This window comes from Rousettus aegyptiacus, unplaced genomic scaffold (assembly GCF_014176215.1).
Source record: "Rousettus aegyptiacus isolate mRouAeg1 unplaced genomic scaffold, mRouAeg1.p scaffold_m13_p_9, whole genome shotgun sequence".
NCBI lineage: Eukaryota > Metazoa > Chordata > Mammalia > Chiroptera > Pteropodidae > Rousettus > Rousettus aegyptiacus.
Window position 1 is genome coordinate 39848206 of NW_023416312.1, and position 21418 is coordinate 39869623.

A 21418-nucleotide genomic window follows, 5' to 3' on the forward strand; every position below is an offset into this window, starting at 1 on the left:
TTCAGATTAAAAGACACACACAGACTAAAATGAAGGGGATGGAAAATGATACTGCCTTGATTGACCTAGTGGTTATTGTGCTGAATGAAATAAGTGGATAGAGAAAGATACCACATGATTTCACATACATGTGGAATCTAAAGAACAAAATCAATAACAACAGCAACAACAAAAATGGAACCAAACACATAGATACAGAGAATGTTTTCAGGGCTACTAGGTGGCGGTGGTGGGGGGTGGGGGTGGGAGTGAGGGAGGTTGAAGGGATGGTGGAAAATGGCAAAGGGATTAAGAAGTACAAATGGATAGTTACAAAACAGTCATGGAGATATGAAGTGTAGCATAAAGAAAATAATCAACAATATTGTGATTAATATGTAAAGGGAAGAGGGTTACTAAATCTAGTGTGGGGTGATCACTTCGTGAGTTATACAGATCTCTAATCACTGTGCTGTACAACTGAAACATATTGTATGCCATCTATAATTAAAAAACCTCATTGAATTATATACTGTAAATATGAGCAACTAATTGTCTATTATATTTCAATAAAGCTTAAAAGAAAAATGGAAAAAACTAACAATCTCTGCATCTTTTTAATTTTAAAATATTTGTTTTATGAATTTTTAGATTGTTTTGGGCTATTGTTTTAATCTCTAATAATTGTAATTTGCTATTTAATATATTTATTTAATAGTTTTAAGTGATAACCTGTATTTAGGTTGGTCAAAAGTGATAAATGTTAGTGGAGTGTGATGTTCCTCTTTTGATATTTTAATTTTCAGTATCCTAGATTGAAGCATCAAAGTAAAGTGTTAACTGAATCACATATACACATTATCTTTTTAACAAACAACAATAGAAATTATGTTGAAATGTATGTAATATAAATGGGATTTCTGTTATCTATTAAAATAGTTTTTAGTTTAGTCAAAAGTATACTATAAGTGGTGAATCAGACATATTAGAAATTCAAAATAATTAATGAATCATTTTACTTTTCTGACTTCAGTTTCTGTAAAATGATAGATAGAATCTTTACAAGCTCTCAAAAACCTCTGATTACCTTTATGTTGAGTTGTCGTGAAAACATCAAAATGTGGGCTTTAAAGCATCTGAAGACTGCCCCCACTGACTGGGCAGGATGCCAACCTGAGTTTATTGCGATGACATATAAATTAATTCCTAGGGGATAAAAAGGAATTTAAATGCTAAAAATTTAGCCAAGGACCTTTCCCAAAATGACTTAAAAATGGGAAGTGTTAGAATGCACTCGTTGTCAATCCTGCTAGAAAAAGCCAAAGAAATATATTCTCTAAGTCGTTTTTAATTTAAACCAGTAGGGGAGTAGATAGGAAATATAGGTAGGAAGAGAAACAAAGAACGAAAATTTGGTTCAAACACTAGAAAAGAAAACACTTTTTAGGTGTTTGTATTTATAAGCCACACATTGCTCCAATCACAGGCATAGAATTTTAGTTATTCAAGGAAATTGAAAATCATCTAGCCTCATGATTTCTAGATGGAAAGAACATGGACTTTGGAATTACATAGACTGCATTTAAATCCTAGCTTTCATTTTCTTCCTCAGTTTCTTGGGCAATATATTCAATTTCCTAGGCTTCATAAATGGAACTGGATTACCTTTTATTAGATGAGAAGGAATACAAAAGAGAAAAATGTATTAATGGCTTCTTAAGTAGTAGTAGTAACACCGTTTTTAGCTTTTATAGAAAGTTAGAACTAAAATGGATTATCTAGTCTAGTCTCTCAAGAAAACTGAAGCCCTTTGAGGTAGGGTGATTTCTCCAAGATTTTAGGTCTCATGTTGCTTGAGAACAGCCAATGCTGTTACAGGAAGTGACCCCCAATGGAGAAAATTAGATGCTCAGACAACTTTGTTAGAGGAAGGAGAATTTACGGATGGCCGAGAGCGTGGGGCATTCAACAGACCCAAAGCACGATCTTCCCTTGGTTAGATTTCTTACAGTTTATATACCCTCGCAGTGTCCATGCAAGGGGCACGTGATTCCTTTGTCTGAGGTTTCACATGTGCTTCATGACTCAGGACTGGAGGGGGAGCTTCTGGCACGGGGCTGTATGGGGGGAGGAATTTCTAGACCACTGGTCTTAGCTATTTACAAGTCATTTTGCCTTGTAGAACCCATGACCTTGGCGTTATCAACACTGTTGTAGGATTTTTGGAGAGACGGGACACTGAGGCTATAAGGAGAAGTAGCACTTTTGATGCCGGCACCTTCTCAGCAGATTCCTATCCAAAAGCTGAGCTCTAATTGTAACATGACAAGCAGTTTTACAGTCTTGTTATTCTTACACAGCTATAGAGATAAGAACATTAGTTGGATAGCAAGCTATGAATCAACAGATGTGAGCTGGAGAGTCCTTGAGGAGGGAGAGGGCAGCCAGGAATGGACTTGAGCCGGTTGAGTTGGCCATTTCTGCAAGCCCTTCCCTTTGCATTTTTTGACATTTTTTCAGATGTCTCCTTTCCTCTCAGTGCAGCCTTTGTATATTTATGCAAATGATACAGAAATCACATATGGATAAAGTATACTATGCCTTAATTTCATGTTTTAGACATTTCAGTAGATAAAGAACAACATTGCATTAACATAATGGATCTTTACAATTTGTGTGTACAGTTGGCAACCCTTTACACCACTATTAATGCTACTGATTTCTTCTCTCCCACTCCTGCCTTCATCCAAGTATAGTGAAATAGTCTTCTACCTAGAGTCCTTCCTATGAACCACATTCATAATTTGTAGATTCTTAAGTTTATTTTCAGAACTATTGATATAATGGGAAAATACTTCCTCTGAAAATAAAAGTAACAGCTTTGGTTTGTAATGAAAGATTCTGAGAAGACAAACTGTTGAAACTTTGCAACAACGTGGGGAATAGGTGGACACGGTTTTCGTTGGCGGGCATTATGTGAAAGGATAGCTGCATAGACCCAGTATAAGACGCCTACCAGCAATTTCCAGCTCTGTGGAAACTCTGCCTGTTTTTGCTCACCATTGTATCCCTAACAGCTAGCACAGTGCCAGGCACATAAGAGGCGCTCAGTAAGTATTTGTTGAATAAATAAATGCTGTTTTAGCTTCTTGCCCAAGGATTTGGTATCCAGAACAGTATTGTGATAATTACTATGTAAATGTCCTCTGAAAAGAAACAAAGGAGCTGCTTGTTTTTCTTTACTTTGAGATGTAAGGCTTGAAAAGTCTCTTTGATATTTCAGAGGAAAGGTTGAGGCCTATTACCCTAAAAGGAAACAGAAGGAACATTTTTGTGTGTGCTATGTGGTTGGCCAATTAAAAACACACAAATACAAGTTACCGAATAAGGAAATGTTTTCCAGTCTGTAGCATGAAAACAACATAGGGGTAATACAACCTTTTCGTATAGTATTTTATGTACATAGATTCTTTGTTTCCTCATGTCTTTTATAAATAGAAGATAGGCTAGAGTAGTAGAAAGTATAGCAGACCATCTAGCGATGAGGTGATTTTTGCTTTTAAAATCAGTTTTAAAAACAATTTCTCATTAGGTATGTTAGTAAATTGACATTTTGGAGGTGAAAAATCAGCTCAAGGGGTGGTGTGATGATGAGGAGGATAAAGGGGGTCAAGTATATGGTGACAGAAAGAGACTAGACTTTGGATAGTGAGCACACAATGTATTGTACAAATGAAGTATTGTAAAGTTGTACACCTGAAACTTTTATAATGTTATTAACCAATGTTACCTCAATATATTTATTTTAAAAAATAAATAAAAATTAAAAAACAGCTCAAAGCAGGTCTTATTTAAGAGATACCAGATACAATGTATTTAAACCTAAAGGGAAAATGATATTAGAATTTAGTAGTTTATCATAAAAAGCATAGTAGTACCTAGAGCAGTACTGTCCAATGGAACTTTCTATGTTGATGGAAATGTTTTATATCTACCTTTTCCTGTATGGCGGCCATTTAACACTTGAGATGTGGCTAATGCAACTGAGTAACTGAATTTTTAAACTTATTTATTTATTTTTTTAGTTTAAAAAATGATCATACAGTAAAATAGACTCCTTTCTGGTGTAAAGTTCTATGATTTTTTTTTAGTCTGTTGAATTTTAGCACATGTGTAGATTTGTTTAAGTACCACCACACTCAGGACAGCACTGTCTCTTCACCTCCCAAAACTCCCTTGTGTTGCCACTTTATAGTCACTTCTCCCCCACCCCTCATCTGTTCTCCATCTTTGCCTTTAGCTTGAATGTTTAAATTTTTTAAAGTAATTTTCTTAATTAGAAAATCATTTGACCTCAGAGGAGTGAGATTAAAGCTTAAAAGGAGAATGTCTTTAAAGATATAAAAACACAAAAGCCTTTATTTTATAGTGGCTATGTTTATATCGCATCACTTTCAAAAGTATCTGTCCAAACTATATGTGTTTTGGCTATTCTGCAGCTTTTTCATGGAAAATGTTATACAGTGTATTCTAAAACAAAATATAAATTATTTTCCCACCTCTTCTGTTTTGGATCATTTATTCTACTGATCCTGTTCCATAACTAAGAGCAGAAGAAATAAAAATATAACATTAAAATAAGTGAAAGATTTAATTATATACCTGTTGTAGGTGATTTAAAGTGTAATTTCCCACTCTGAATTGCTTTATTTTTTGGAGTTGTTTTTATGTTATGGAACAAAGCTTTTCACCAGGAATCAATAATAGTAATACCATACTTTAACTGCCTTTAGGACTTTAATACCCTATTGTCTTTCAAAATCAACAGATCTAAAAATAATTCATTTTTTTTCTCCACTATGACCTCTTAAGTTCCTCCAGTTTCCATCTTTTCTCTGCTATTAGTTAGTGACACCACCATCTATCCACTGGCCTGAGTCAGAAACCTGTAAGTCATCCTAGTAATCTCTTTTACCCTCTATAATCTTACTAGGTCTTGCTCTCCTGAATGTATCTTGGAGCTGTCCCCTTTCTCTTTACCCCCAGTGTTCATGCCTTAATTCAGACCTTCTATTGTCCCACTATTGCCTAGCTGATCTCCTGTTTTCCTGTGTCAATCCACTCCACCCCAACATCATAGTCCATGGTGCCTCCAAAATGATTCTTCTTTAAAATGCAAATATAATCATGTCATTTCCCTGTTTAACTTTTCCATGACTCTCTATTACCTATGTGGACAAACCATTATTGGCATTCAAGAGACCTCATAATAAAGCAGTTGCCTAATTCTCCAGCCTGTCATCTTTTTCTACTTTTGTACTTCTGTTTGTCTGGAATTCCCTGTCTTATATATCCTTACAGATTTCTGTTTATCTTTTAACATTCAGATATTATCTACATTAAGAAGCCTTTTCTGACCCATTTTCCTAGGAACGAATGAGTGTCTGTTTTTTGTTTCTTGGGTTTTTTTGTTTTGTATTCTCTCTTCTAGTGTTACTCCTTATTACTATGTCATGCTCAGCTTTGTATCCTGAGAATCCCAGTTCCTAGCGCATATAATTAGTGCTCAATAAATATTAACTGTTCAGTGTTTACTTTTATATAACTCACTGCTGCAAAGAACTGCTTTCCTATCTGTTTACTCCTCTGATCCTTATAACAACCTTAGAAGATAATAGGCCATATTTTCCCATTTTTCAGATAGTGAAACTCATGAGTGTGGTTGGCTAATAAGTGGAGAATTGACACTGAAACTCAAATCTTCTGACTCCCAACCCAGTGTGTGTGAGTGTGTGTGTGTGTGTGTGTGTGTGTGACTATATCATAAATTCTTGTAAGATATCAGCTGAAGAGATGCATACAGTCATGGTAATAATTCTAGGGTGTGTTTGTCTATGAGCATGTTTCAAATGCCTGATAAGTACCTGAGTTATATACGCCTCTGTATAGCTTTACCATTCCTGTAGGTACACAAAACATTTTGTGTTTCTTTTCAAAAAGAGTAGTAAAGATGAGAACTAATAGAGAAACGTCATTAGATTGAACTATTTGTTTCATTCCTTCTTTTTTTTTTAACCAACCTCCCTCCTCACTGTACCTGGGCTACCTCCTCACCTGCAAACATTGCCTAGCCTGCCTAGCCTGCCTCATTCTTTTTGAATTTGGTACAATGATTGCTGTTTTTAGGTTCTGTGTTGTGTAAGTTAATTAAACTGACTTCTGAAATTTCTTTCCAAAAGGTTTCACTGGAAGAAAAAAATGCAGCAATTATTTATGATTCTAAACTACAGACTCCAAAGACCCTACAGAAAGTTATTGATGACATGGGCTTTGATGCTATTCTCTACAATTCTAGCCCTCTCCCTGTTTTAACCGACACTGTGTTTCTGACTGTTACTGCTTCACTGGCTCCACCATGGGACCACATCCAAAGCACATTACTCAAAACCAAGGGTGTGACAGACATTAAAATTTCCCCTCAGCAAAGAACTGCAGTGGTGACAATAATTCCTTCTTTAGTGAATGCCAATCAGATAATAGAGCTGGTTCCGGATCTCAGTTTAGATACTGGAGCTCTGGAGAAAAAGTCAGGAACCTTTGAAGATTATAGTATGACTCAAGCAGGTGAAGTCATGCTAAAGATGAAAGTGGAAGGGATGACCTGCCATTCATGCACTAGCACCATTGAAGGAAAAATTGGGAAACTGCAAGGTGTTCGGCGAATTAAAGGTGATATATCTTTTGTTATTTTTTTTTGATTGTCTTAAAAGTCTTAATCTTCTGTTTTGGTGTTTTAGCTTTTTGCTTTCTTCTTAAGCATGGGTTTTGAATCCATGGGTCTAGAATGCTTATTGCTTCATGAAGTATGAGATACAGTGTATTCCTAGGATTAATGTCAGTAAAGTTAATGATTATAATTAGAAGTTACATGAGCCTTAGGTACAGAGAATGACCCGGTGATTGCTAGATGGCAGAGGGTAGGGAGTGGATGAAAAAGGTGAAGGAATTAAGAAGTACAAATTGGTAATTACAAAACAGCCACGGAAATGTAAAGTACAGCATAGGGAGTATAGTAAACAATACTGTAATAACCATGTATAGTGCCAGGTGGGAACTAGACTAATCAGGGGATCACTATGTGGTACACCCAAAACTAATATAAAATAATATTGAATGTCATCTCTAATTGAAAAAAAGTTAAATGAGTCTCAAACTAGCATAAAAGGCAGTTGGGGTGATGATTCATGGAGTTCAGGGTTTTTGACACATGCCTGGTGTCTTTAACTCTGATATATTTCTATTTAGGCATGCAGAAACTTGCAGACTATAGATACAGTGCACATGTCTTTTTTTTCAGTCTACAACATTACCATTTTCTGAAAAGAATTATTTTAAGAAAGAATTATGAGAACAGTGGGAAACAGTTGTGTGTAGTATGGATTTGATCTACAGAATGTTTTCTGAAGTAGCCTAAGAATAACAAATAAATAATTATTTTTCTTTTTATTGATTAGTCTCCCTGGACAACCAAGAAGCTACTATTGTTTATCAACCTCATCTTATCACAGTAGAGGAAATAAAAAAGCAGATTGAAGCTGCAGGTTTTCCAGCATTCATCAAAAAACAGCCCAAGTACCTTACATTGGGAGCTATTGATATAGAACGTCTAAGGAATGCACCAGTCAAATCCTCAGAAGGATCCCAACAAAGGAGCCCATCATCTACCAATGATTCCACAATCACTTTTATCATAGATGGCATGCATTGTAAATCATGTGTGTCAAATATTGAAAGTGTTTTATCTACACTCCAATATGTAAGCAGCACAGTAGTTTCTTTAGAGAATAGATCTGCTATAGTAAAGTACAATGCAAGCTCAATCACTCCAGAAACCCTGAGAAAAGCAATAGAGGCTATATCACCAGGGCAATATAGAGTTAGTATTTCAGGTGAGGTTGAGAGTAGCTCAAACTCTCCCTCCAGTTTATCTCTTCAAAAGATTCCTTTGAACATAGTTAGCCAGCCTCTAACTCAAGAAACTGTGATAGACATTGATGGCATGACTTGTAATTCTTGTGTACAGTCTATTGAGGGTGTTATATCAAAAAAGGCAGGTGTAAAGTCCATACGAGTATCCCTTGCAAATGGCAATGGAACTGTTGAGTATGATCCTCTACTAACCTCTCCAGAAACTTTGAGAGATGCAATAGAAGACATGGGATTTGACGCTGCCCTGTCAGGTAATTATCACTTTTTTATTTGATTCCTCTAATGTTCTTTTACCTCCATGTTGCTGATTCTTTTGGCTTTTATCAATAAAAATGAGTAATAGGCACTATAATTCCACTTTTTGGAAATAAATCCTATGGAGGTAGTCAGCGATGTATACAAAGTTGCATAAAGATGTTTGCATAATTATTTATAAGCTAGAAACATTAAATCATGATATATCCGCATGATGAAATAAAGCCATAAAAATTATGGTATAAAGATGCTTAATGCCACAGGAGAGTGTCTGAAATATTTTGTTAAATGAAAAAAAGTAAGCTAAAAGGCTATACATTCAGTATCATCAAAATTTTATAAACACATTTATAAAGATTTATGCCATGTATATGTTATTTATTATATGAATGATTAAAATTCTTGGCAGGATATGAACTAAAATTTTAACAGTAGTTATTTGTGACTGTTAAGATAATGGCGATATTTGTTTCTGTTGTGTTTTTCTATGTATTTTAAGTTTTTGTGTGACAAGGATGTATGTATGTATGTAGTTATGAATATATAATAGGAGAAACAAATGTTATTTTAAAAAGGAAAAATATAGAAGAAATTATAGAATTTTAACCATAGATTTAAATTTAGGTATTTAAATTAAACTGATTGTGGAACTGGCCCAAAGTCTTCCTGTTTCCTGATAGTTCTTACCTTGAACTGAAACCAGAAATGCATATCCAGTGGAATTTGCAAACTTGTTTTCAACTTGAATTGCACGTAGCCTTGAATTAAACTGGAAATGCCTTAACGAATTTTTTTTGCTGTAAATAACAATGGAAAAGTTGTGTAATTAATTTCTAGACAATACCATCATTAACATTTGTTCTTCTGATCATAACGAAGAATATGAAATATCAATACACGCTTTTCAAGCTCACTAAAACTGAGAAGCATAAGAAATTATATTAAACAATGCACAAATTATTATGGTAGATAAGTTAGTGAAAGAGGACCCAGAGACATATTAAACATTCTCATTGTATTCATGGCAAAAGGAAGAAATTATGAAATTTTCACTCTAAAGTCAAGATATAGTTCACTTACCATAAAATTCACCCTTTTGGAATACACAATTCAGTGCTTAGTATGGTCGCATAGTTTTGCAGCCATTACCACTAATTTTAGAATATTTTATCATCCCCAAAAGAAACCCTATACCCATTTCCCCTTCCCCTAAACCTACCTCAGTCCCTTTTGTCTACTGTTCTGTATTATGAATTTGACCATTCTAATTACCATGTAAGTGGAGAATATTTGTCCTTTTGTTTCTAACTTTTTTCACTTAGCATAATGTTTTCAAGGTATGTAAATGTTCATCCATGTTTGTAACATGTATCAGTACTTCATTCCTTTTTATTGCTGAATAGTATTCCATTGTGTGTGTGTGTGTGTGTGTATATATATATCATTTTGTTTCTCCATTCATCAATTGATGGAAATTTAGGTTGTTTCCACTCTTTGGCTATTATGAATAATACTGCTATGAACATTTATGTACAAGTTTCTGCATGAATAATATGTTTTTATTTCTCTTGGGTGGAATTTCTGGGTCATACCATGAATAGGTTTAACATTTTTAGAAACTGCTAAACTTTATTCAGAAGTGGCAGCACCATTTTACATTCCTACCTAGAATTCTCACTTTGATAAAATCTCAAAAGTCCAAGATACTTGTGCTCTAAAAAGATACATATTTCCCTATTAGAAAATGTATGCAGAATACTGAAATGATAAAGAACCTCCAGTACTAAAAGTCTGAACAAAGTATAAGAAATCCATAATTGCAAAAGGAAATAATTATGAAACCAGAAGAAAAATTTAAATTGGAAATGTTAGGCATGAAACTGTATCAGGTAGCCATAAAAAGTGACTAAAATTAGTTTCAGCAAAATTCAGTTGTATCTATCATCATTTACAATTTTTTAAATGTTTGAAATGGCAGTATTTGAAATTATATTAATTTACATTTCACTAATTCATAATATGGAATTATTCCTCAGAGTTTCTGTTAAATTAAAATCCTTTGGCATATATAATGCATTATGTTGTCAATGATGGACACTATATAAATTAGTTTACATCAATATCAGTCAAACAAATTACACTGTGATATTCCTATGCCTCTTACATATAGAAACCCAAATTATATCACATATGGTATAAAACTGAAATATTTTTCACGATCAAATCTGGTATCTTTCACTACCATAAGGAAGGACTTCATAAACTTTCAGATTAGATACAAAAACAGATTTCATTCTATTCACTTTGCCCTATATTTTTGCAACTGAAATTGTGGTTCACAGATCAGTAGCGTCAGCATCACCAAGGAGCTTGTTAGAAATATCGAGTCTCTGGCGCACTATGGACCCATTAAACCAAAGTCTGTATTTTAATTTTAATAAGGTCTCCAGGTGATTCATATGCACATTAAAGTTTGAGGAGCACTGGTCTAAATAATTTGCCTCATTGATCTCTATGAATACAATCTCTGACTTAAATATGTATTCACATTGTTCATGTAAGACAACATTAAGTAACATAATTTAAAATAGCTAACATTTAAGAAGTTTTATATAACAAATGAGAGCAGAGAAAAAGTGGAACTTAACATAGATGACTTCAAAAATGGACACGAGCAATAAGAGACATTTTGATCAGATTAGTAAGTGGAATTCAAGAGTACTTGATAGTTTCTTGCAGCATGTCTATCATTTGCTTAGGCCTCAGGTACCATGAAAGTAACATGTCCAGTGACTTTTAACAATGGCTTTTACTTTAATCTACTATTGTCAAGGGCTCCAAGAATCGATTATTTAACAAATAATAACAAGAAGCCTGTTATGTGCCCTGCATCTTTTAGGACTCATAAACACATTAATAGCCATAATGAATAAGTAAAATAAATAAATAAACCTTGGCATAGTGAATGTCACCATAAAAGAATTGATAGAATTGTGACTACAGTGACTCATATTGTTGGGATAAAAGGTTGACATCAATTTCTCTGTTTCTGCTAGAAATCAACCAGTGTTTAAGATGCCTCCAAAATTGTGGCTACCAATTTTCTGAATGTCACCTTCAGTGCTGATCCAAGCCACTATGACCCAACCCAGAGAGAGATCAGCACATTTCACCTTCATGTCATACTAGTCCTAGACAAGTCGTACATGTTAAGATAGTGAGAAAAATGGGAAGAGGGCATTTTATTATGGCCATCAATCTTTTCATTCTCTTAAAAAGACATGAAGTTAAGTCTTCAGTAACCAATTAAACAAAATACTTGATTAAATTCTTTTCCTTTTTTGTAACTATTTTAATCTTTAATTTCAAACTTATAGAAAAGCTGCAAGAATAGTACAAAGAATTCCTCTTTACCAGTTGCACTCAGATTCTCCAGTTAATATTTTACCACATATGTTTTATCATTCTCTTTCTCTCTTGACATATACACACACACACACACACACACATATATATACACACACACATATGTATATACATACACATATACAAACATACATACATAACTTTCTGAATCATTTGAGAGTAAGTTTCAGACATGATGTTTATAATTGTTTTTAAGCCATTTTCTGATGATGTATTCTTCACATTATTTCAGACACTGAACCTAACAGTTTTGAGGATCAGATTGGAAATCCTTTTTTGAAATTTTTGGAATCTTTTCTGATTGGTACCTCCAGTGCAGGAAAGTTGACCTTCCTTTTTCATTTGTTTAGGCATAAGTATAGTTACTACAGCCTATAGAAAAGTTAATTTAAAGAAACTATGCCTGTTTAATTCATTGTGACTTTTTAACACCTGCATTGGCTCTGTGGAAGATGAAAGCCTTTGCTCTTCTGCTTGCCACGGTCACTGGGGTAAAGATTATAGTTTTGTGGATCTTTGTTGAGAAGTCATGCCAGGATAACTAAAAGAGAGTACCTCTATAACTTATTTTAATTTAATACTGTACTTCTAAAGTGTGAAAGTTGCAGATGGTATTCTGGGTTACCTCTGGTATCTGAAATAACTCATTCTGGAACAAGACCTAAAATAATTAGTAGCATAAACTTTATTTTTTGTCCAAGTTCAAAATTAAGTCTTGATAGTACTTAATGTGAGAATGTAGTAAGATCCTGGCTAGATTAAAATAATGTTTTTTTTTCAAAGCCAAAGCTATTTCTTTGGGCAAACGTACCTCCTTCTTGAGTTCTTTAACATAACACTACTGTTTGGTGAATTTTACCCTCTATGTTCTTAATATGCTTATAACCTAATTGAATAAGTATAGTTTTCCAAAGCGATTTGCTCAAGACCAAAGACTGACTCATTTTAGTATTGGAAGGATTTAGTCCTTTGCTATTCAAAGTGTCCTTGCTGTACCCTGACAGGCAGTTCTGCATTACCTGGGAGCGTGGTGGAAAAGCAGAATCTCAGGCCCTGCCCTACATGTACTGAATCAGAATCTGTATTTTAATAAGATCTCCCATGTGACTTTATGTGCATTAAAATTTTAGAGCTGTTATACTGATTTGAAGAGTCTATATCATTCATTAAGGACATGGTCAGGCTTTTGTTATAGTTTATTCATTGGCATCCTGAAAATTAACTCTGCTATGTAGGGCTTCTTCTGTGCGCTGTCCAAATAGACCTGAACCGTTTTTTGCTCAAGGGGAAGAAAGAACAAATTAGATAGGTTACTGGAAATTTCCACTTCACTTATTTTTCTCCATATCTCTGCAGGAGAGTAGAAAATCTTTTGCTAATTTTTGCAGCTGCAGGGATGTACTAGAGAGAACAATTTCTGCCTTCTTAAGAGGTGATTAATACTGGAATGGATAAACTGAAACAGAATAGCAGATTTTCTGAGACTGGAGAGGAGCTAATGGGATGATAGGTGCTTCCCACTGTTCTACAGTCCATAAACATTCTACGGACAGATTCTCTGAATACTCCTTTGTGCAAAGTGAAGATTACTGCTGACTTACTCCTTGCCTCTTCTTCCATTGTCCACAAAATATTGTAATTTTAAAATTCTATATATTAGTGTTAAAATTCAAACAATACAGAAATGTCTATAGAGGAAATTTGTTCATTTGTCTGTTCCTGCTCTAACCCCATACCCCAAAAGTAGCCATTGTTCATAGTTTGGCATGAAGCCTCCCAGGCTTTCTTATGCATGTTTTCATATATACACACACTCAGAAAATTTAAATAAGATCATACTGCAGTGCTGTTTTGCAAAACGCTTTTTGTTCCACTTACTATCTCATGAATTGCTTTAATGGCAGGATGCAAATTATTAACTGATGATAAAAATTCGGTGTAAAAATGAGCTATCCATTAACAAACTACTCTATACCTAGAGTTTGGGGTGGAAATAATGGCTGGAAGAACTTGTTATGACCAGTTTTGTTTACTCAGTGTGTTCATTTCCTCAGAACTGGGATGGGAGCAATGAAATTGGAAGTTGCTTCCTCCCTAGAAAGTGTAAAAATAACATTGCTGAGGGCTCTAGGTCCAAGCTGGTTTTAAAGGAATGGATTGACAGTGCCTGGAGGGGTGGATTGTGGTGAATGATAAGGATGCAGCGGGAGTATACCTCAAATAAAAAGAATCTTTTTCCCTGTCCACCAGATTCAAATGAGCCATTGGTAGTAATAGCTCAGCCCTCATCAGAAATGCCACTTTTGACCTCAACTAATGAATTTTATACTAAAATAATGACACCAATTCATGACAAGGAGGATGTAAAGACTTCATCTAAGTGTTACATACAGGTCACTGGTATGACTTGTGCTTCCTGTGTAGCAAACATTGAACGGAATTTAAGACGAGAAGAAGGTGAGACACTCTTAAATCCTGTTGTTTTATGTTTTAGTTTGAGGAATTTGTCCTTTTTGTCCTCCTATGTGTTTTGTTACCATGTTTACGATTCTTGCCAAGGCCTCAAAAAGACTATCAGTGATGTACAGGACAACCTTGACTTCCTGACAGCCAATTTTTGTTAGTCTTTTGTTCCCTTAAATATAGTTCCTATCTTGTTTGCTTCAGGCTTACATTTTAATATCAATGAAATTTGCAGGAAAATAGGAGAAGGAAATATATAAGATTATATATAAGATTACTATTCTTTATGGACCTTGGCTGCAATGGGTTTTAAGAAACATAAATTTCCTGTTAAAGTTAGACTCAAAACTAACAGCTAGAATCCATAAATTTCAGTATTACTATACCTAAAGCATGAGACTAAAAATGTTTGCTTAGAATTATATTGTTCTAACAGTTTGTTCATTGATCTTTGCTTTCCATAAAAATGTTCAAAAGTTACTTAATATTGTGAGCAAGTTTTAATCTCAAGTTATAAAATCTTAGAAATTCTATAACATTTTTTTATTCAGTCACACTCAGATGTTTTAGCTTATAAATTTGCAGTCATATTACTAAACTTCACAGTATGGCGTAGTAGGTTTGTTAACCATAGACATATGTGATTATGTTTAATGAGACTTAAAAGATAGGTTTGGTACTTAGGCAGCCCTAGCTACAGGTGTCTTAATGATACATGCTGTTAGTCAAAAGGACTGAATAAGATTAGTATAAGCTTATCCCCACTATTGGGGAAATAACTCAAAGTATATAGAGTAATAATGCAGGCTTGTGGCCAGTAGACTCACCTATATATAAAAGCCAGAAAATTATTATAACAAAATGTACGTTATGTAGAGGGATCTTCAGTTCAATGTTACCTTGTCTGCATTCTCTCATTTTGCATCCTTCATTCCAGCCTCCATTATATATAATTAAAATACAGTCAAGGCTAAAGCTTATAGTACACTTTGATTGATTAAAAAAAGAGGGAAGTTGTAAGTAGATAAAAGCAAAAAGAAGTTTGCAAGGTTTCTGTTTAATCTTAAAACCAACTATTTTTAGGCAATTCAGAAAAACCCAATTAGGAATACCATTGGCCTAGCCAGGGTCATTACATCTTTTTTTTTTAACTGCTCTTTTCACAATTTAGGCCACATTATATTTCTACAAATGAATAGAAAGATTTCTAATTATAGTTGGAAGTAAGAATTTTAAAAATTATCAATTTATATAAGTAGGAAACCTATTTTTCAAACTTAAAAAAATTAGATTTCCCTTCCTATTTCTGTTTGATTATCGACTACATTCTGCTGAAGCAAGATGATTTTTTTCCTGCTTTCTCTATCCCCTTCTCTTATTACTGACACTTTCCCATGATCCTCTGAATTATTTGGTGCCCACAAAGCCCAGAGAAGCACTGTATATAGGAAACTTAGATTATATTTAGGTACTTGTTTTCTTATTAAAAACTATTAGTAAATTAATATTTGGTTATTTTTTTCCTTCTATCAAACCCCAGAGCTGACCTATGGATTATTGATCCCCATTCCCTGTCAGGTAGCCATCAAGGTCCATGGATTCCTAGAAAAAGTTGCCATTTCTGCTTTGTGGAATTCGTTTTCTGCCTGGCAGTGATAGCAATAGCTGGCTTAGAGAAGTGGGAGTTGTTAACAAAAAGGCTTGCACCAGAGAAGAGCATGACTGCCATAAAATGAACTCCTTTGTTTTGTTAACAAGTTGTAAGGCACTTTTTTATTCTAGATATAAGAGCACTTTAGATTAGTGTGTGCCAGACAGTGAAACTTAGGAATTTTTAGAAATGACTATTGTTTGGTAATATATTTGGTACTTTCTTGGATTCTTTGCTACAACTGCAGTGATTCTAAAGTGCATGAGTTCCCTTCTCTAGGAGTCTGTCTTATTGACTTCTGAAAATGCTTTATATTTTTACATGACAAGGTCTCAAGTGATTGCAATTCATGGGCCTTATTTGGATCCCAATTCAAACAAACTGTTAAACAAACTAATAAACAGTTATAAGACAATTGTGGAAATGTGGATATTACCTGGATATTCGATGATATTGTAGAATTATTTAATTTCAGATATGATAATGGTATTTTTTTCTTTAGAAGGGAAGAGTCTTTATCTTTTAGAGATATGTACTTAAATATTTACATGTGAATTGACATGGTGTTTGGGATTTGCTTCAGAATAATCAGGATAAAGGGCAGGGAGTAAGTGATAGGAATATAGATAAAACAAGATCAGCCCAGTAATATTGATAATTTTTGAAGCTGGTTGATCAGTACATCAAGTTTATTATGTTCTCTCTTTTGTATAATTATAGTTGAAATTTTTCATAATAAAAAGTTTAAGAAATAAGGTCTCCTTTTCAAATAGTTTGGTTTGGGTTCCAGACTATATAAGTTAGGTAATGAACTTCTCCGGATTCACTTTAATCCTTTCGGGATTAAATGAAAAAAAAACTATTATAACATTATTCTTTTTTTATAAGGAATGTTACCTGAATTGTTTTTCTTATCAATACTTCTAGGAATATATTCTGTACTTGTGGCTCTGATGGCTGGAAAGGCAGAAGTAAGATATAATCCTGCTGTTATACAACCCCCAATGATAGCGGAGTTCATACGAGAACTTGGATTTGGAACCACTGTGATAGAAAATGCCAGTGAAGGAGATGGTGTTTTGGAACTTGTTGTAAGTAAGAATTTTTGTGTGATTAATAAAATTTCCAGGAAAAACTTAACAAGGATTCAGAAAAGAGTTCCAAAGATATTTAAGGCTGAGAAAATAAGACAAAAGGAAAATTAAGGAAACTGGAAAATGGAAGGATAAAGTACGACTTAATGGTGGCCTTCAAGCATGGAACGTAAAAGGTAGTCATCTTATCTCTGTTAAGAAGCAAAAAAGAAGAATCAGGTTTGAGTGAATAAGTGAAAATCAACTTTTAAAAATAAAATATGATTCCTACATAGTAGCATGTAAAACGATAAATTTCAGGTGCATTAAAGACTTTAAGTTTTATAAATGAAGTCATAAAACCAGGTATAAGGCATACTGATTTATACTTGATCTTAGCCAAGAGGCCAGGAAGCAATGAGGCATACTGGTTTAAAACAGTCATTTACTCCATCCCAACAAATCAACTTTTATTTATATAACTTAAACAGCTAAAATAAAAAAAAAATTAACCCCATACCAAAATAAATTCCAGTTTGAACAAAAATTTAAATGTAAAATAGAATTCACGAATTTACTAGAAGAAATATTTGGAGCTTTTAAAAAATATTTTATTATAAAATTTATAGACATCAGAAATGTCAAAAGAATTGTACAGCAGACACCCTTATACACACCACCTAGATTCTGCAGTTAACATTTTACTATATTTATCATACATCAGTCTATCAGTCTGTTGTGAAAATAATTTTAGACTCATAATTAAGTTGTGAAAATAGTACAAAGAATTTCCATGTAACCTCTACCCAGGTTTCCCCAATGATATCATATAACCTTTAATTAAAAAAATAATACTAGAGTAGGAAGGGCCTTTCTAAATATCATATAAAACCCATAAGTGAAAAGATTAATAAATTCAAGTACAGAAAATTTTCTTCTGGGGAGAAAAGCACCGTAAACAAGTCCAAAGACAAGTAAAATAATTGTAGTTCATACCATAGATGAATTAATAAGAAAAGAGCCAGCAACCTAAAAGAAAGATGGTAAAGGATAGGAACTGACAGTTCACAGAAAAGCTGAAACAGTACCTCTTTAAACGTGTGAAGATGTTAAACTTCATTTATAATAGGAGAAAAGTACATTTAAACTGTACTAAAATGTCATTATTTCCACTTATTAGATCAGTAAAGATAGAAAAGCAATTTTAATACCATTCACGATCTCTCATATGTTGCATATATTGCTCACGCAATGTCAATCGATGATAGCTCTCAACAGAGGAATTTGACAATGTCTATCAAAAGTAAAACTGTGCATAGCCTTTGCCTCAGAAATTCTACTTGTAGGAAGTTATTCAACAGACATATTTGCATACGTATGAATGACATGTGCAAAGGTGTTCATTGTGTTATTTATAAGAGCAAAAGATCAACACTAAATGTCAGTCATTGAGAACTAGATAAATAAATTATGATATATCCATACTGTGGGATGCTAAGTAGCTATTAAAAAGAATGGGCAGATTTTTATTTTTAAAGGACTTTTAAAAATTAGTAGTTTAATGGAAATATAATTCACATATCATAAAGCTCACTATTTTAAAGTGTACAGTTCAGTGCTTTTTAGTATAAGAGTTGTGCAGCTATCACCACTATTTAATTTCAAAACGTTTTCATCACCCCCAAAAGAAACCCCATACCTATTAGCAGTCACACTCCTTATTTTTGGTATGAATCATCTGAGTCTTTTTTGTTTGTTTGTTTTTCTTGATCAGTCTAGACGAAAGTTGGTCAATTTTGTCAATCTTTTCAAAGAACCAACTTTTGGTTTTGTTGATTTTTTTTTTCTATTCTCCAATTTATTAGTTTTCACTCCAATCTTTATTGTTTCTTTCTGCTTGCTTTAGATTTAGTTTGTTCTTCTTTTTCTAATGTCTTAAAGTGGAAGGTTAAGTTTTTTATTTGAGATCTTATTTTTTAATATTAGCATTTACAACTATAAATTTTCCTCTAGGCACAGCTTTCATTTCAGTTGTTGTACTTTTCAAATCTGGAATTTCCATGGGACCTTTTTAATAGTATCTGTCTCTTTATTGATATCTTCTGTTCAGTGAGATATTATTCTCATGCTTTCCTTTAATTTTTTAGACTTCATTTCCTTTAGTTCAATGAGTATATTTAAAATAGCTGACATAACATCTTTATCTAGTAAGTCTAGTGTCTGAGCCTCCTCAGGGACAGTTTCTACCTATTGTTTTTTTCCTGCATCTGGACCATACTTGTTTCATTGCATTGTCTCACAATTTTTATTGAAAATATAATGTGGCAACTCTGGAAATAAGATCCTTTCCCTCAGCTCAAGGTTTACTGTTGTTGCCATTTGTCATCATTGTTCGTATAGTGACTTTTCTGAACTAATTCCTTAAAGTCTATATTTTTTTTTATTGCGTGCGGCCACTGAAGTCTGCTTCATTAGCTCAGTGGTCAGCTAATGGTTGGACAAATTTTCTTAAATACCTGAAACCGGTAAGTTTCCCAGCCTTTGCTGAAGAGCTCTGTGTAAATGTTGGGTTATACCTTCGGCACTCAACCATGCAGTCATTTTGCCTTAGCCTTCACCTCCTGCTTCTACAGAGCCCGAAGATCAACCTGAGGTGGAAGGTGTTAGTGTTTTCTGAGCATGCATGCAGCCCTGGATATGTGCATAACCCATACATGTGCATGGCCTTTTAGATTCCTAGGAATATGTGGAGCTTTTATGGACATTTTGCTTTCCAGCTTTTCCTTTTAGGCTTTTTGGTTAGCTTATTGTTTGTCCCAATTGTTGTCCATTGGCTCAGGAAGCTGTAAGGGTAAATAATTGCCTCTAATCATTTTTGACAAATTCTCCTAGAGGGAAAAAGTTTTTTGCACTCACAGAGCTCCAGTCAAGGGAAACACAGACATTTTTGCAAGTGGGATAATTCAGGGAACCACAAAACAGGTCAAATAATGACGGTTCTCTGAAAATGAGGCTTTGAAAGAGCGCCAACCCTTTTTTGCCCTCTCTGGTGGCTTCCCTGATATTGTTCTTCAGTGTGATTGTAGGCTGTTGGTCTTCATGGCTACTACCAGTGAGCTGAAAGGGAGGGGATGAAATATGGCAAATTATAATGCTACATAGCTAGCTGTTTTTGTTGGGATTCATCTGATTTTCTTGAATAAATGCTTCCTGGATTGGCGCAAGCTTCTTTTTTTTTAGTTCCAAATTTCTGAAAAAGTTGATTATGACAACTTTTTGCCAATTTTCTTACTGGTTTTATGGAGGAGAGAATTTTCAGAGATCCTTACTTCATCACTGATATGACTGTATTACCGATATGGCTACAAGAGATATTCTTTTTTTTTGTTTCATTTTTTTTTACAGGAGATATTCTTGAATAAAGGGTTCATAATTTGTTGTATATTCTTTGGTCACTCCCCAAGTTCTTTCACTGGTTGATTTTGAAACTTCTGCCCAGGTTTATCATTGCTTTTGGGGGGAAGGATTTGTTATTTCAGGAGTCCTCCCCTCCACTATAGAATTTAATACCCAACTGAACTCTAACCTCACTCAACACAGGGCAAAATACATTTTTAGGCAAAGATAGAACACTTTCATCATCCATTAACCATCACTAAAAGTAATACTAAAGGCTATATGCTTTAGCAGGATGAAAAAAAATTTAGAAGAAACCAAGGCATTGAATACGAGAAAAAATGATTTGTCAAATCCTCTCTCAATGAGTAGTGACAGGAAGAGGGAGATTTCTAATGAGATCCTCTTCTGTTTAACTTGCAGCTGGACCATATCTTTGTTCAATGTGATATAAAACAGCGTTCTAATGGTCATATCCAAAGTGTATTAATTAATAGTGCAAATAAGATCTTGTGTGTTAGTCCCGTTTTACAAGAGTTCTTTTAGTTTAAAGTAGTAGCTCATGTTTAACAGAGGAAAAAGTATATTTCTGAATAACAAAGCTTTTGTCTTTAACAGGTGAGAGGAATGACATGTGCCTCCTGTGTACATAAAATAGAGTCCACCCTCACAAAACACAGAGGAATCTTCTACTGTTCTGTGGCCCTGGCAACGAACAAAGCCCATATTAAATACGATCCAGAAATTATTGGTCCCAGAGATATTATCCATACAATTAAAGTAAGTGCCAAAGCTTTGCATTTTTGTGTTCCTGCTTGTTCAGTTAGCACTCTCTTGAGTCGCTTCTGGTTTGTGTCAGACTGAGACAATGAAAAAATCTGACCCCTTTGGTTACTCTAGACAACATCTGTCTCAAAATTTACTGTAAATGTATTTGCCTTTTAGTAGGGGTGTATTTGTCAGGAAGAGTTAGGCAAAGGCTTATGAGCACTGTTAATCAGGAGCAGACTTAAAGGAGAACCACAATATTCAGAAAATGGAAGTAAAATACATTGGTTATGAGTAAAATTCATGTTAATTACTAAGAAATTGAAGCATCCTGTTAGATGCTTTATTTTTTGTTAGGTCAAAGAAAATGATGTATTTTTAAATTAAAGTAAGAAATTTTAAAGATCAAACCTTTTTC

General features: G+C 34.0%; 1 protein-coding gene across 2 annotated transcripts in view; it reads left to right on the forward strand.

Annotated features, from left to right (window-relative positions):
* ATP7A (ATPase copper transporting alpha) overlaps positions 1-21418 on the forward strand; it is a 107228-nt gene that overhangs the window by 57346 nt on the left and 28464 nt on the right. For both annotated transcript variants that reach the window (XM_016132642.2, XM_016132643.2), the window contains exons 3-7: positions 6219-6708; positions 7494-8219; positions 13900-14106; positions 16691-16854; positions 20851-21012. In XM_016132642.2, the coding sequence (XP_015988128.2) occupies positions 6219-6708; positions 7494-8219; positions 13900-14106; positions 16691-16854; positions 20851-21012 (1749 nt within the window). The remainder of the gene's footprint in view (positions 1-6218; positions 6709-7493; positions 8220-13899; positions 14107-16690; positions 16855-20850; positions 21013-21418) is intronic.